Below are 16,663 nucleotides of genomic sequence, written 5' to 3' on the forward strand. Positions count from 1 at the left end.
ACCAGAGCTAAGGATCGTAGTCAGGGGAAGCTTTTGCTGGTTCTGTCCATGCTGTATCTGGATAATCAATATGGGGCTCTCAGTCCAGCTCCTTTACCAGCACTGGAAAACAAACAAAACAAAAAGCAGCCTGGTGGGATGCTTTCACCTTGTTTGTTCTAATAAGCTCTGCAGTGCAGCTGGAAGCTTACATTCTGACCTGGATAAATAAGTTCTCTCTCTTGCAATCATTAATTCTCTTCCTCTCCCTCTCTCTGACTAAAAGGGTTAGGTGTCCTAATTAAAATTAGACTCCTGGGACCAGATTTCAGTCCTGTATGGAGAGGAGGATTTGTCACACACACCATCCCTTAGTCATTCCAGCACATTTACTCCAGCATTTATATCAGGCCTGCTTTTGTCAGAGGCCCAAAAAGCTGCTTGAAGAGCCAGTCTTTTATATGTTTTCTTCAGCAGGAGGTAGCCTCTCATGTGAGCCTGGGGGTAGTACTGAATTAAGTAAGGGCCCATGCTCCATCTCAGACTCCTTTCTCCATGCATAATAATAATATAATATATGGAGATATACCTATCTCATAGAGCTGGAAGGGACCCTGGAAGGTCATTGAGTCCAGCCTCCTGCCTTCACTAGCAGGACCAAGTACTGGTTTTGCCCTAGATCCCTAAGTGACCCCCTCAAGGGTTGGGCTCACAACCCTGGGTTTAGCAGGCCAGTGCTCAAACCTCTGAGCTATCCTTCCCCCATGCATAAAGGGAGCTTGTTACAAACAGCATGCTCTGAGAGAGAATGTACTTGGAACTGCCAGGCTCAGTCTAGGATCACCTATTTGCAAACACAAGCCTCCTCGCCTCCTTTGGATTAGCATATTTTGGGGTTTAATACCTGTCACTAATAGGGTTGCCAACTGTCTAATCACACAAACCCAAACACCCTGCCCCTGCCCCGAGGCCCTGCCCCTTCTCTAAGGCCCTGTCCCACTCCATCCCCCCTCCCCCTGTCACTCATTCCCCCACCACCCTCGCTTACTTTCACTGGGCTGGGGCAGGGGGTTGGGGTGCAGGAGGGAGTGTGGGCTCTGAGCTGGGGCTGAGGGATTCCAAGTGTGGGAGGGCGCTCCAGGCTGACCCTGGGGCAGGGGGTTGTGGTGCAGGAGAGGGTGCAGGGTGCGGGCTCTGGGAGAGAGTTTGGGTGCAGGAGGGGGCTCTGGGCTGGGACAGGGGATTGGGGTGTAGGAGCGGGTGCAGGCACTGGGAGGGAGATTGGACTGCAGGAAGGGGTGCAGGCTCCTGGAGCGGGTTCAGGGCCGGGGCAGGGGGTTGAGGTGTGGAAGGGGGTGCAGGGTACAGGCTGGGAGTTTTGGTGTTGGAGGGGGCTCAGGGCTGGGGCAGAGGGTTGAGGTGTGGGAGAGGGTGAGAGGTCTGGGAGGGAGTTTGGGTGCAGGAGAGGGCTCAGGGCTGGGGCAGAGGGTTGAGGTGTAGGAGGGAGCGAGGGGTTCAGTCTCTGGCTGGGCAGCACTTACCTTGGGCAGCTCCCAGTCGGCAGCACAATGGGGCTAAGGCAGGCACCCTGCTTGCCCTGCCCCTGCACCACTTCAGAAGCGGCACGTCCCTGCAGCCCCTGAGCGGGGGGCAGAGGGCATTGCCCCTGCCTGCAGGCATTTCCCCCATAGCTCCCATTGGCCACAGTTGCCAGCCAATGGGAGCTGTGGAGTTGGCACTTGGGGCCGGACTTTTAGTGGCCTAAAATTTCCCAGTTTGACCTCAGTAGCCTCCGGGAGATAGAGCCCGATTCCGGGAGACTCACGGTGAAACCAGTAGGGTTGGCAACCCTAGACAAGTCCTGGGGATTTCATAGATTCATTCAAAAGGGACCAGTAGATCATCTAGTCTGACTTCTTGTATAACACAGGCTGTCACATTTCACTCAGTTGCCCCTATATTGAGTGAGCCCAATAGGCTAAAGCGTTTCAGTTCTCAGGAGTCTAAGTTGCTGTGTGCCACAAGCAGAGAACAGGAGAGACCAAGATGCCACCAATGTCCCTGCAATGGCAGGGAAGTGATTAGGTAGGATATGCCCAGGTGATCCCAGCAAGTGAACTATGCATCATGCTGCAGAGGCCAGCAAAACAAAAACCCTGAAGTCCCAATTAATCTGATTTAGGGGAAAAATTCCTTCCCGACCCCAAACCTGGCAACCAGCCTGACCCTGAGCATCTGAGCAAAACCCCTCCAGCCAGGCATCTAGACACAGGATTCTCTGTACCACTTCACAGCAATCATCCACCCCGTCCAGTGTCCCATCTTCAGCTGTGGTCAATCTCTGATGCTAAAAATCCCTCAAACAGAATACATCTAGCCAATTGTGCATAGGAGGGGGGAACTTCTTCCTGACCCCTGCAGTGAACTGTCTGAAACTTTGAAGCATGAGACTTGATTATAGACAAATAAGCTGCAATGAACCTTCCTCTGATAGGAAAAATCTGTGTGCAGTAATCCATCCTGCAGCACTGCATCATATACCATCTCCATTATAGACCCCTTCCCCGTCCCCAGATTAAGGACTTTTTTGTCTCCCCACACTCCCTTGTTCTCCTGGTCTGTTCTCCATAGCCCTTTCTCACCCCTCATAGTCCTCCACTGACAGTAGCTCCACAGCATCAGAGCTGACTCTGGATGCTGGATCTAGATATGGCCATTTTCTTTTTCTGTTTCCTTCTTCCTCCTAAAGTAATCATTTCAACCACCCACTGTTTTATGACTTTCTCCTACAGTCACTGTGTTTAAGAACAAGCGGCTGGATGGGCAGGACAGCTGGTTTCATCTGAAGGTACAGCTCTGAAAATCAGGCTGTAGTGGGAGCATTTTGTGCATTTCAGCAAGCACTCTCCCCTTCCTTTCTTCCACCCTGCACATTCACCCCATCACCAAGACCAACTGTTGGCATAAAAAAAAGGGAGCATCAGATCTGCTCAGGGTCCCTGCATGGCAGCAGATGCATGGCTGCAACATCACAAGGGTGCATTTTGCATTTGTATATTCAAAGGCCACTCTCACGTTCTCTGAGGTCTTTGGTACCTGAGACCCTGAAGCCTCAACTCCTGGAGCAAATTCTGCCCTATAACTGAGGGCAGAATTCCCCCCTTGAGGTCTAAAACTCTGATACCACTTAAGCCCCAGTTCTGCCCTCACTTGCATGGGCCACCTCTCTTGGAAGTCAATGGGAGCTGCACCTGAGTGAGTGAGACCAGACATGGGCTCTCAGGGTCAGATCCTCAGCTGGTGTAAATCAGCATGGCTCCACTGAAAACACTAGCCCTAGGTGGTTTGCAGTATGAACAGATCAGTTAACTAGAAGCGTTCCTCAGATAAGAACAATGCTGAGTAGGGGCAGAGTGAAGGAGTGCCAATTCTGATCCATCAGTCCTTGTGTGAGGGTTTGTGCAATCAATCCTGTCCCTAACAAAAACACAGCATTTGCATTCTCAGCAGGCGTGTGAATAGGAGCTGCTGGCTAGGGATGATTTAGTAGTTCAAGTAGACTCTCTGGAATCACAAGTTCAGAATCAAGTAGGTTAAGTAGCCCCTTTATATTTCAAGATAGGTGAATTAAGTGCCATGCTGTTTCCTGTTTGTAGATATTTCAGATGAGGGCCTCTCTGCTCTGTGTGGGTACTAAAAATCCCCCAATACCTTTCACAGAAGTAGGACTTTACCCAAAGTATCTCTGTTTTCTATCCACTCTTGTGCCGCATGCTTTGGGCTGGTTAGCTACTGCCTTCCTCCCCAGAGGTGGCTACATATCAGTGGTGTTGTGTGTGTATCTAGTTTTCTTAGTGCTTTAGGATTCTGTGGGATGAAAGTTGTGTTATAAATATAAAATATCAATGTGGTTCTTCACTCTTCAGTTTGAAATCCGTTGAGCGGACGGATTCTGGGAAGTACTGGTGCCAGATTGAGAACAAGGGGAAGAAGGAAGAATCACAACAAGTGTGGCTCATAGTGGAAGGTAAGGAAGAAGAGTGCTAGCTTCCTTTTAGGGCTCTCTCATGTTGGAATCACACTAGTAGGACTGGTCAGAGGAGATTGCGCCAGGCTCTCCAGTCTTTTCACAGCTGGGGACAGTAGCAGGAACTGTAAGGTACCACAGTGAACTAATTAAGGCGCAGAAATAGGAAGTGATAGAGGCGGCAGCTGCACTGGAAGAGTGTGTATTAGTTCACGGATTCTCAGTTTTTAATTCTGCAGGCCAGGAAATAAGTGAAGGATCGTCTCATGGACAAACATCCCCTCCAACCTCCTAATCCTGCGTTGCTTGAGTCTTCAGATGGCTCATTCTGCAGGTCACCAAGAAGAGCTCCATGGACCATTGCTAATCCACAGACCATAGTTTTAGTACCATTCTCTTAGTTCCACAAGAAGCACTTTCCTTTAGAATTTCCATGACCAGTGTTGCTTCAAATGGAAGCTTTTTTGGATTAGAGCAGAGTTTACTCAAGTTAAGTGTATAATCTTTGATGCATTTTGCACAGCAATCTGGCCTGGTAAATGTAAAGCTTCTACACATTTGTTCAATAGTTACCCAAGCCAGAGTGGATAGGTGGCACCATATAGCCTGCAGCCATACCTCCTTAGGTTATGATCATATTAGGTCTCAAGCATTAAGGCTGCTTAGTATTTGAACAGGAGATCTGCAAAAACAACCAGTTTTCATCAAGAAGTTGTACTGTTTCTTTAGTAAGTGTACTTGTCTCTCTAGGCCAGAGCTGAGTGAGTGTCCCTGCATAGTCCTAGGGTGCATTGTGCTGCTGGGGATACTGTGTTTTGGATCGAAATGTGAAACCAGGGTCCTAGTCTTTCATAGTCATTAAAGCTTTCATAGTGGTCTTCACAATAATAGGGTGTTCATCCTGCTATCTCTCCTGACTCAGTTCCAGTGTTTTGTCAATGTAACATTTCTTCTACAGCTTCAATTGGAGAAAAAATGTTTTAAGATAAAAATATCCCCAATTGTGTAGTGTTGTTGCTTCACAACGGCTACCATGTTCCACTCCAGAAGTGGCTGCAATAGAGTGTTGAGTGTGTGATCCCTGTATATACAGTTTTGGTGAGCTTTGACATCCTTCAGGAGAAAACACTACACAGATATAGGTTATTAGAATTATCTAGCCAGGGTGAACTTGAATGAGTTCATATGCATTAATTTATCTAAAATCTAAGACAAAATCTCATAGTCTATATTCAGGCAGAAATTTTATTGCCCGTAGTGGGGATTTTGCCTAAATTAGGATTACAAGATTTGGCCTTTTGAGAAACTCTTTAACCAAGAATTTAAGAAAGCAAAATGACTTTGAAACTGATTCCAGTTTAGAAAACAGAGTCCGTCTTATGTAAAATACAACAGTAGGTGAAACCTGAGGAGGTAACATGATAGGTGCGCTATGGTAAACATGACTTTTTAAAAAAGAATAGCTAAGGTTCCTCTAGCACTTTGTCACTTTGAAATGACTCGGTGAGCCCTTTCATCCCTGTAGTAAGTGTCTACACTCCAGTGGCATAGCTGCGCTGCTGTAGCGCCTGTAGGGTAGATATACCCTTAGAGTCAAAAGACTTTAAACCACAATTTCCAAACTTGCATGGGTCTGAAGCTAGGCATCTCAATCCATATTTAAGCACCTAGACAAAAATAAATGGTTTGCTTTTCTGAGGTGCTGAACCGACCGGCAGCTCCTGCTGAAGTCAGTCAGGCCATTTACTTAGGTCAGATTTCAGTGCTTTCATTTAAGCATATAAGTTCAGCCTGTGGCTCTCACTGGCTCCTCACCGCTGTTACATGATCATACAGTAGCAACTTCCAGAGAAGCCTTTTTTCAATTTTGTCCAGCTAGGAGAGTGTGACCTTTCCTTTTGGACACAGATTTTGCCATCCCCATCCATTCATAACAACTGTCATGACTCTTGTAATTTCAAGATTTGACTACTGAAATGTGCTCTATACTGGGCTGCATCATAAATCAACCTGGAAACTGAAGCTGATGCAGGATGTGGCATCCATCTTTTTATGCAGTGTATCTCACTAGAAGCATGCGTCACCAGTGCTCCAGGATCTGCACTGAGTCCTTATTGGTACCCGGGTAAAGTTTTAGTTGGTTTGGATCTAGAAAGCTGAATGGTTTGGGACCTATGTATGTGAGTGACCACCTTTCTCCTTGCACTTAGATACTGTAATCATGGACAGCAGTATAAAACCCAAAGACGCAGTTGCAGTCCGCTGAGATGCTGGTATGGGCCTGCTCCAAAGTCCTTTTAAAATCAGTGGGAATCTTTCCACTGACTTTAATGGGCTTTGGATCACACTGTGTGAAAGAGAGCTGACAGCAGAGCAGGTCTGCATGAGGGGCCCTCAGCTGTGGGATGGACTCTCCCCATTGATGTGAGAGAGCCTGACTGTTGTCTTTCAGGACAGCGACAAGGCTGTCTGTTCAGCCAGGCTTGTGGAGAGGGGCACAGTAAGGGCTGCTTTTTGTTTTATTTCTGGGACAGATATGGCAAGTTCCTGCAGTCGCTTTGGGAGATGTTAAGTTCAAGTGTCTTTGGAGTCCATTGTATTAAATGCAAAGGTTACATATTATCACAATAGTGGCACTGGATGATCAGAGGACTTTATTGAACGAAATGGAAGCCAAGAATGAACTTTTGGAACAATGCACGTGAAGTGGATTTCCTGGGAAATATCATGGGGGAGGTGAATGCAAATTCCCCTGCTTCTCACTGCCGATGGTTATGCAGAATCCCAGCTCTTTAAAGCTTCGTCCTGAGGAGAGATTGATAGTCTGCTGATTTATGTGATCCCAGGCCAAATCTGTGTAAATGAGGAACCCTATAGATTCATGGGTGCTTGTTCTTAGCTAACAGCTGTTATGGACTTGTAACCACAGAAAACCACCTATGTGGGTTTGGAGTACTGATCCCTATCAGAGCCTTGGTTGGAGTGGTTTCTAGTAAGCTTATTGGCTGGTGTGGAGATTCTTTTATTGTTTTAATGTTTCTCTGGAATGCTTTCACCTTAAGAATACGTGTGCTTGCTTAGAAAGGGCTGTGCAGTAATTTAATTGTGGACAACTCCAACTGTTTGCAGCCTCTGAGGAGGCAAAGCAGTCAGGCTTGCTGGGGAATTCATAGTGCAGGCAGGGAGCTGTGCAGCCTGGAAAAACCCTGGTCAGGTGGGCGGGGAGGGGATACAGATGCAGTTGCCCTGAACTGTGACAGTTCCATCTTTGGCTAAATCTTTTCTGGTTTGTGGTTGAGTGCAGCTGTTGTTTCAACATTCTTATGGAACTGAATTTTTAATGTATGACAAAGAAACCTAGAACCTAGGCCAGACACCTTTTTATATGTATAAAAAATTTCAATGGATGCATCCAGAAATGTGGGCCACGGGATCTCTGGGCCTCAGTTTCTCCATCTGTAAAATGGAGCTAACATTGCCATTAAAAGCCACCTCAGATGGTTGTGTTGAGGCTTAATCATTTCTGGTGGGTATGACATTCCAGGGTGCAATCCACACCAGTGAGGATCTGCGTCAGCCTTGCCCTGCAACCTAGGATGCCTCACAATGCTTTGCTGCTCTAGCTTCCAACCTGGGCTCCTCACAAACAGCATGCAGGTCACATCCTAAGGGTCTGTGTATAGCCACAGCCCTGCTCCAGCAGCTCTGACCCCAGCAGCCTGTCAGCAAACACAGCCACACTCTGGCTTCCCGCAATGCTGGTTACTACTTGCAGGGTGACGCCAACACACTCTCCGTCCCAGATCATCCCCTAAAAACTTGTGTTCTGCACTGTCCAGCCCTCTCCTGGGCAGTCCAGATATATTAGATCCTTTGCCCCATAAGGGGATCAACATACAACAATCTGCTGCCTTAAATGGAGTTACCCAAACAATCCACAACACTGGATTAGTTTAATTAAAGAATAAAACAAGTTTAGTTAATTATAAAGAGAGAGGTTTTAAGTGAGTACAAGTAACGAGGCATTAAAGTCAGCCATGGCTGCAAGAAAAATAAAGAGAAAACTTTTTCTAAACTTAACAAATTTGATTTTGTTCAAGATGGAGTTTTCCCCCCACGTTTTCAATACATTGCTGACCAAACTCTCCGGCCAGGATCTGCTCTCAAAGTCCAACAGCTGCTTTTCTTGCCTTCTTAGGTGAACAGAGAAAGGTGTGTAAGGGGAGAGAATTTGAGGTGGTTTTGCACAGGATTTTTATAGCTCAGTCATCCTTTGAAAACATTTTCCTGAGCGTGACCTCTGTTTAAAGTTCTTTCCAGCTGAGAGCAAGGCGACATGGAGCCTGACAGAGGAAAGGGGCTTCATGCTGTTTGCTTTCAACTATGTCTGCTGAAATACTGCTTTTCTTTGTCGTCTTTCCCCTCTCACTGTCTGTTTACAGCTTATACGCAAATTGAGGTAAAGGCACATCCCTTTGTTTAAGACCAGTTCTGCCGGAGCTACGTGAGTTTGAGCATGTGCCTTTAGCATCATACCAAGGAGATATCTTAACTTTGCACATAGTGTTGTGTGACAGACCCAGACCAGTGGGATACAGGAGTCTGGTAGAGGGCAAATATACTGGTCACTGGATGAGTAGTTTTCTGTTCCCTGAGTGACCAGCAGGGGCTGCACTAGAGTAATCAGGAACCTGCTAGAACCAATTAAGGCAGACAGGCTGATTAAATCACCTGCAGCCAATCAAGGCAGGCTAATCAGGGCACCTGGGTTTAAAAGGAGCTCACTCCAGTCAGGCGAGGAGGAGCCAGAGGAGAGGAAGTGCGTGTGAGGAGCTGGGAGCAAGAGGCACAAGGAGCTGAGAGTGAGAGGGTGTGCTGCTGGAGGACTACAGAGTACAAGCGTTCTCAGACACCAGGAGGAAGGTCCTGTGGTGAGAATAAAGAAGGTGTTTGGAGGAGGCCTTGGGGAAGTAGCCCAGGGAGTTGTAGCTGTCGTGCAGCTGTTACAAGAGTCACTATAGACAGCTGCTATCCACAGGGCCCTGGGCTGGAACCCAGAGTAGAGGGCGGGCCCGGGTTCCCTCCAAACCTCCCAACTCCTGATCAGACACAGGAGGAGTTGATCCAGACTATGGGGAAGATCACTGAGGTGAGCAAATCTGCCAATAAGCGCAGGGCCTACCAAGGTAGAGGAGGAACTTTGTCACAACTGGTGTCAGGCGTGGGATTTGGTGTGCACAGCGCGGCAGAAGGAGGGTGATTTAAAAAAAAAATGGTAGAGGGTTTATTTTTATTTTTTTTTGCCACAATGGATGACTTAGTACGGGCATTGATACAAGCTGCGGCAGCCCAGCAGGAGGCTACCTGTGTCCAGGCAGCTGCCCAACAGGAGGCAGTGCTGTTGCAGCAAGAGACTAATCGCCTGCTGATGGATCAGACTTCTCAAGACCAGGCTGTTGCGGGAACTGGTAAACGAGGTAAAGACCCTTACAGAGCTGAACCGCGGCCATGATGGGACGCAGATCATACGGGCCAGCCATTGGCTGCAGAAAATGAGGCGGGAGGATGATGCAGAGGCATACCTTCTGGCCTTTGAGAGGACAGGCCTACGGGAGGCCTGGTCTCAAGATCAGTGGTCTGGCATCCTTGCCCCATTCCTGTGTGGGGAGGCCCAGAAGGCTTACTATGATCTGCCTGAAGAGGCTGCAGCAGACTACCCTCAGCTGAAAGCAGAGATCCTGCCCAGATCTGGGGTAACGACCGCAGTGCGGGCCCAACGGTATCACGAGTAGAAGTACCAGGAAAACAAAACCCCGCGGTCCTAATTTTATGACCTTATCCATCTCGTACGAAAGTGGTTGCGAACAGAGTCCCGGAGTCCGGAAGAGATACTAGAGGTTCTGGTCATGGACCATGTATCCATGAGGAGACTACCACCAGACCTTTGTGCCTGGGTAAGCCAGAACAAACCCTCCACCTATGATGAGGTTGTTGCAGTGGTAAAGAGGCGAAGGACGGCAAGGGAGCTGACCCGACCAGTTAAGGAAGAGGCACCCCGGGTAAACTAGCAGCACCAAGCCCTAGAGCTCGGGTGACTGGGTCACCAGGAGAGCCCAGGTGGAAAAAGAGAGGGGCTGAAGGCCCACTAGAGGCCACAAAGAGTCGGAGCATGGAGGGAGAAGAGGATCATGATGTTAAATTGCCCAAACCAAGAGACCGGGGAATGCTTAGGGCTCCATACAGATGTTATGCCTGCGGGGAGTGGGGACATATAGCTTCACAGTGTCCCAATGCTGAGGAGCCGATGCAGTGTAACCTGGGGAACTGGGCAGACCCATGCTCCCTAATCCACCTTGTGGGGGTCTCACTAACCCCACATATGTACACCAGACCAGTGAAACTAAATGGGGTAGAGACCACGACACTGGTTAATTCGGGGAGTGCTATCACGCTTGTCTTGGGGAAGCTCGTCAAGTGTAGTCAGCTGCTGCGGGCTGAGCGTACAGGGATAACATGCGTCCATGGGACAGTTGGTTATTACCCCACTGTCCCAGTAAAACTCGAGATTCAGGGGAACACTACTGACATAGCAGCAGGTGTAGTCCCTAAACTCCCATATCCGGTGCTTATAGGGAGGGACTTCCCACGGTTTGGAAACTTACTCCCAGTGGGAGGATTGGAGGAAAAGGGGAACCCTGAAGTTAGTGAGGCATCCACAGTAGACTGTCAACCCCCAGTCTTCTCTGAAATATCCCCAGATTTATTTTCCATTCCCAGACAGGGTCGAAAGTCAAAAAGGGAAAGGAGGGCAGCTAAGGCCTTGGGAACCCGAATACTGACTCAAAGCCAGAGGGTCACTCTTGTAGGTAGGCAGACTGGAGCAGCTGAAAAGGAGGCCACCCAGGAGGGAGAAGCACCCAAGTCTGACCCCCACCCTAATGCTTCTGAACCAGTAGAGGCAACAGAGACTGAGCCCCTAGATCTTGGGCAGATTAGCCCTGGGAGAGGAAATTTTGGATGGGACCAGGCTGAAGACCCAAGATACGACAACATTAGGAAGGAGGTGACTGAAATAGATGGGGTCCCTGTGCAAGGGAAAACCCAGGGACCAGGACCCTACTTCATAATGAAGAAGAATCTCTTATCCCAGGTTGCACCAATACAGGGGCAGAAGGTACAGCAGATCCTAGTACCTCAAAAACACTAGAATGCTGGTATTAAGTCTTGCCCATAGTCATCTTTTTGGGGGGCATTTGGGGGTAGAGAAGACCCTGGCACGAGTCCTACGACGGTTCTTCTGGCCCGGAGTACATGAAAAAGTGTGGAGGTACTGTGCTTCCTGCCCAGAGTGTTAGCTGCATAGTCCCCGTCCCCACCTGAGGGCACCTTTAGTACCCCTTCCCATCATAGAAGTCTCCTTTGAGCGAATAGCCATGGACCTAGTGGAACCCCTGGAGAAGATGGCTCGGGGCCACCAATATATACTTGTTGTTTTGGACTATGCTACTCGCTACCCAGAAGCCGTCCCCCTGCGGAGCACAGCCTCTAAAATGATAGCCAAAGAGCTGGTGGAAATCTTTGCCCGAGTGAGGCTACCAAAGGAGATATTAACAGACCAAGGAACCCCATTTATGTCAAAGCTAATGAAGGACCTCTGTACGCTGCTTCATATACATACCCTGAGAGCTTCAGTCTACCATCTGCAGACTGATGGGTTGGTAGAAAGGTTTAACCAAACCCTCAAGGCTATGATACGGAAGGTGGTAAGGTGGGACAGGAATGATTGGGACACCCTACGACCCTGCCTTATGTTTGCTATCCGGGAGGTACCTCAGGCCTCAACTGGGTTTTCCCCCTTCGAGTTATTATATAGGCATCACTCCCATGGCATACTAGATATCGCCAAAGAGATTTGGGAAGAGGAACCCAATGAGGGGAGACCAGATAGCCCGGGTCACTCCTATTGTACGGGAACATTTGGAAAAGGCACAGGAGGTCCAAAGAACCCATTACAATCGCCAGGCAAAAGTCCGACAGTTCCAACCAGGGGATTGGGTGATGGTGTTGGTACCCACGGCAGAAAGCAAGCTTCTGGCCCAATGGCAGGGACCCTATGAGGTGGTTGAACCCGTAGGGGAAGTAACCTACAAGGTGCGGCAGCCAGGACGCCGAAAACAAGAACAGATTTATCACATCAACCTTCTGAAACCCTGGCATGCACAAGAGACATGCATAACTGTCCAAAGAGACCTAACCCAGGAAAACAAGCCTTCCAAACAGGTGAGAGTGTCTCCCGATTTAACACTAGACCAGAAGAATGAGGTGTCTGAAATGATCTTCTGGAATCAAGATGTGTTCTCGACAAATCCAGGTCGAACAACTGAAACATATCACCACATCGTCACGAACCCTGGGGCCAGAATAACAATGAGGCCCTATCGGGTGCCAGCGGCAAAAAGGGAGGAAATAAAAGCAGAAGTAAAAAAAATGCTTGAGTTGGGGATCATCGAAGAATCCCACAGTCAGTGGTCCAGCCCAATTGTGTTGGTGCCAAAACCTGATGGCACCACAAGGTTTTGCAACGACTTCCGGCGACTAAACGAAGTATCCCAGTTCAACGCGTACCCCATACCTCGCATAGATGAACTAGTGGACCGTCTGAGTAATGTCCTATGTTTGACTACCCTAGACTTGACAAAGGGGTACTGGCAGATTCCCCTTGCGGAAGACGCAAAGGAAAAGACTGCGTTCTCTACACCAGAGTCTTTTTCAATATACTGTCCTCCCTTTTGGACTACATGGGGCCCCAGCTACTTTCCAGCGCCTCATGGACAAGCTGTTACGCCCGTATAAGGGTTATGCTGCTGCCTACTTGGTCGATGTGATAATTCATACCCCGACTGGGAAACCCATCTAGAGAAGGTGGAGGCAGTCCTTGATACCTTCAGGCAAACTGGCCTTACAGCAAACCCTGCCAAGTGTGCTGTAGGGTTTACAGAGGCCAAATATCTTGGCTACATTGTGGGAAAAGGTCGCAAGAAACAAGTCCGGGTATTCCTAGGTGTAGTGGGGTATTACCGACGATTTATCCCCCACTTTACCACAAGGGCAAGCCCCCTGACAGACCTAGTGAAAGCTCGTGGACCTGATCTGGTGAGATGGTCTGATGCAGCAGAGGAAGCATTCACAGACCTACAGACTGCCCTCTGTAGTAACCCCGTGCTGATAGCCCCTGATTTCACCAAGGAATTTATCCTGCAGACAGATGCATCGGAAGTAGGGTTGGGGGCCGTTCTATCACAGATGGTGAGGGAGGAGGAACACCCAATTCTCTACCTCGGTAGGAAACTCCTTCCGAGGGAACAAAAATATGCAGTGGTGGAGAGAGAGTGCCTCGCCGTAAAATGGGCCATGGAAGCATTGCGCTACTACTTGCTCGGGCGCAGATTCATCCTCGTGACCGACCATGCCCCTCTTCAATGGATGCAGCGGAACAGGGAGAAGAACACAAGGGTGACCAAGTGGTTCTTATCCCTCCAACCTTTCCAGTTCTGTGTGCAACACAGAGCAGGGAGCCGTCACGGCAATGCCGATGGCTTGTCACGTGTGCACTGTCTGGCTTCCCAAGCTGCCCAACCCCTTGGTGTTGAGCAAGAGGGAGGGATATGTGACAAACCCAGGCCAGTGGGGTGCAGGAGTCTGGTAGAGGGCAAATATACTGGTCATTGGATGAGTAGTTTTCTGTTCCCTGAGTAACCAGAGCAGGGGCTGCAATAGAGTAATCAGGAACCTGCTAGAACCAATTAAGGCAGACAGGCTGATTAGATCACCTGCAGCCAATCAAGGCAGGCTAATCAGGGCACCTGGGTTTAAAAAGGAGCTCACTCCAGTCAGGTGAGGAGCCAGAGGAGGGGAAGTGCGTGTGAGGAGCTGGGAGCAAGAGACACAAGGAGCTGAGAGTGAGAGGGTGTGCTGCTGGAGGACTACAGAGTACAAGCGTTCTCAGACACCAGGAGGAAGGTCCTGTGGTGAGAATAAAGAAGGTGTTTGGAGGAGGCCCTGGGGAAGTAGCCCAGGGAGTTATAGCTGTCATGCAGCTGTTACAAGAGGCACTATAGACAGCTGCAATCCACAGGGTCCTGGGCTGGAACCCGGAGTAGATGGCAGGCCCGGGTTCCCCTCAAATCTCCCAACTCTTGATCAGACACAGGAGGAGTTGATCCAGACTATGGGGAAGATCACTGAGGTGAGCAAATCTGCCAATAAGTACAGGACCCACCCAGGTAGAGGAGGAACTTTCACAGTTGCTACATACATTTCACCATGAAATTATTTACCAGTGAGTAATTAGTTTTCAAAAAATACCTCACAAGGCACATTTTGGCCGAAGATGATCATAGTACTGTAGTGTGGGGTGTGAATATAGGGGTGCATTCAGTCACAGGGGGACTTTCAAAAACACCTCAGGGATCAGGTGCTCAGGTCCTACTGACTTTCAGTGAGAGCTGGAGGCCTTAATGCCCTGAGGTGCTTTTGAAAATGTATCCCTGGCTGTTTGTAGAGTGCCCTGAGATCTCCAGGGGGTGGCTCACTGCTCTATAAGCGCTCGGTATTAGTGCTAATGGAAGAAAGTGAGACTATCCTGGTGGAGGCAGAGGGAAACTCTTCTGCTACTACACCTTCGTGTTTGCCTTTCTAGGTGTACCCCACTTTACTGTGGAGCCGGAAGATTTGTCTGTGTCTCCTAACTCCCCATTCCATATGGCCTGTGCTGCCGTTGGCCCTCCTGAGCCAGTGACAATTGTCTGGTGGATGGGAGACTCCAGAGTGGGGCTACCGGACATCTCCCCTTCCATCCTAAATGTGTCAGGTAAGGTTGCCTCCAAGATTAACATCACCTGCAGTGCAAGGAGAGCGGGGGGAAGAGGAGAAGAGAGCTCTCTCGCCGCCATGTGACAAGGCAGTGACCCCAGAGACCCATATAATATGAGACTGGGCCTTGGCCGCGCTGTGATGCTAAAAGCTGGAGATTAGGACGAACACATATCCAGTATATGGCACAGGTCACCCAAAGGGGTAATTGTTCCCCAGGACATCTTCCATAGGAATATAAGGCACAGGCCCTGCAGCGCTGGCCACATGCTGCTGCAAAATGACACGCTGGAGGCCTCTACTGTAGCTTCACCTCTTGGGTGTGTTCTTGGTTTAATTAGATTATTCTGCTTGTAATATTTATCTTATGAATCCAGATGCCTGCAGCCAGTGCCCACCCCCCTACAGCCCTGCTTGACGTATCGTGTCACCCTCTTTCCCCTCCCTCCCCCCACAGCCATGCCAGATGCTGCTTTTCCCCTACTCCTATGTAGCCCTGCTGGACACTGGCCCACCCCCTCTCATCCCTGCAACCATGCTGCATGCTCCCCTCTACCCCAGCCATGCTGGACACCTGCCCAATTAACCTTTGTCACCCAGTTGCATTGTTGGGAAAATATGGAGTGAATTGATTGCTGCTAAAGGTGGCAGACTGACAGCCTTGGAGACCAGAGTCTTCTGTCTCCCCAGAACAGGTCCAGTGGGGACGGCTGTACCACAGGCCTCCCCCTTGGTGTGCATGAGTTCTGAGCCGGAGGGAAAAACTCTAAGGTGAAAGGGAAGTTTGACCTTTCTGCTGAGATGGCCCACAAGGGGGTCCAACTAGGGTGACCAGACAGCAAATACGAAAAATCGGGAAGAGGGTGGGGGATAATAGGAGCCTATATAAGAAAAAGACCCAAAAATCGGGACTGTCCCTATAAAATTGGGGTATCTGGTCACTCTATGTCCAACAGAGAAAATAACATCTGTCCACTAGGAACTGGACTGCTACTATCCACTCTTCACATTGAGCACCAGCCAGCCATCAGAGAGTAACACTGTGTGATAAGCGCAGCCCTGGGCCAGATTTGAACAAGCACCTCACGGACTATAGGTTCTATGCATCAAATTTATCCCTGGTGAAATCCATTTAAATCAGTGCAGTTGCACTAGGGATTAATTTGGTTCTGTATGCCATTGACCAGGCCTTGGGCTATCAAAACCGCCAGTCATATTAACCCTTCTATAGTGCTTAATTTATATACAGATCAAAATAAGGGCTGCAAATTCATGATGGTTTTCTCTGCTGCGCCCTCTTTTGGGTTGCTGTTTTGTGCTGTTCTGAGAAGGAAATTTAAATTTTCCTGGGTGGTATAATCTGTCAGTCGAAATGGAAGCAGGAGTGAGTGACAAACCAGTAGGAAAGGAAAGAGGCCAAGGAAATGGTCTCTCTACACCCACGATCCCAATCTCATGGCACCTCACAGAGCTTTAATCTCTTAGGGAAAGTGACTTGGGGCCACAGCAGAGGTCTGTCTAGTCCTCAGAACACCAAGGGTAGAGCAGTCTCCAGCCACATTCTTAGTGCATTCATTCACCCCAGGTGGCCTCGTTCACCCCTCCTCCCCCCAGACAGGCACACACCAAGAGACCAGCTTTTCCTGCTTAGGGCAGCGTTGTTCTGCATTATGCTGGAACAAGGTTGTTAACACTGGAGATCCAGCACCTTCTGTTCTTGTGGAGAGTCTCAGTGTAGGTAGCAAGCTAGTGTCTGCTTTCACCCGTGGGACACAGCTCCCCCTG

General features: G+C 49.0%; 1 protein-coding gene across 6 annotated transcripts in view; it reads left to right on the forward strand.

Moving 5' to 3' along the window:
* Positions 1 to 16,663, forward strand: part of TYRO3 (TYRO3 protein tyrosine kinase) — a 68,706-nt gene that overhangs the window by 6,006 nt on the left and 46,037 nt on the right. For 3 of the 6 annotated variants that reach the window (XM_030559533.1, XM_030559534.1, XM_030559532.1), the window contains exons 3-4: positions 3,906 to 4,006; positions 14,706 to 14,876. In XM_030559533.1, the coding sequence (XP_030415393.1) occupies positions 3,906 to 4,006; positions 14,706 to 14,876 (272 nt within the window). The remainder of the gene's footprint in view (positions 1 to 3,905; positions 4,007 to 14,705; positions 14,877 to 16,663) is intronic. The other 3 variants (XM_030559536.1, XM_030559537.1, XM_030559535.1) reach the window with 2 other exon arrangements.

The sequence above is a fragment of the Gopherus evgoodei genome, chromosome 4 (assembly GCF_007399415.2).
Source record: "Gopherus evgoodei ecotype Sinaloan lineage chromosome 4, rGopEvg1_v1.p, whole genome shotgun sequence".
Taxonomy (NCBI): domain Eukaryota; kingdom Metazoa; phylum Chordata; order Testudines; family Testudinidae; genus Gopherus; species Gopherus evgoodei.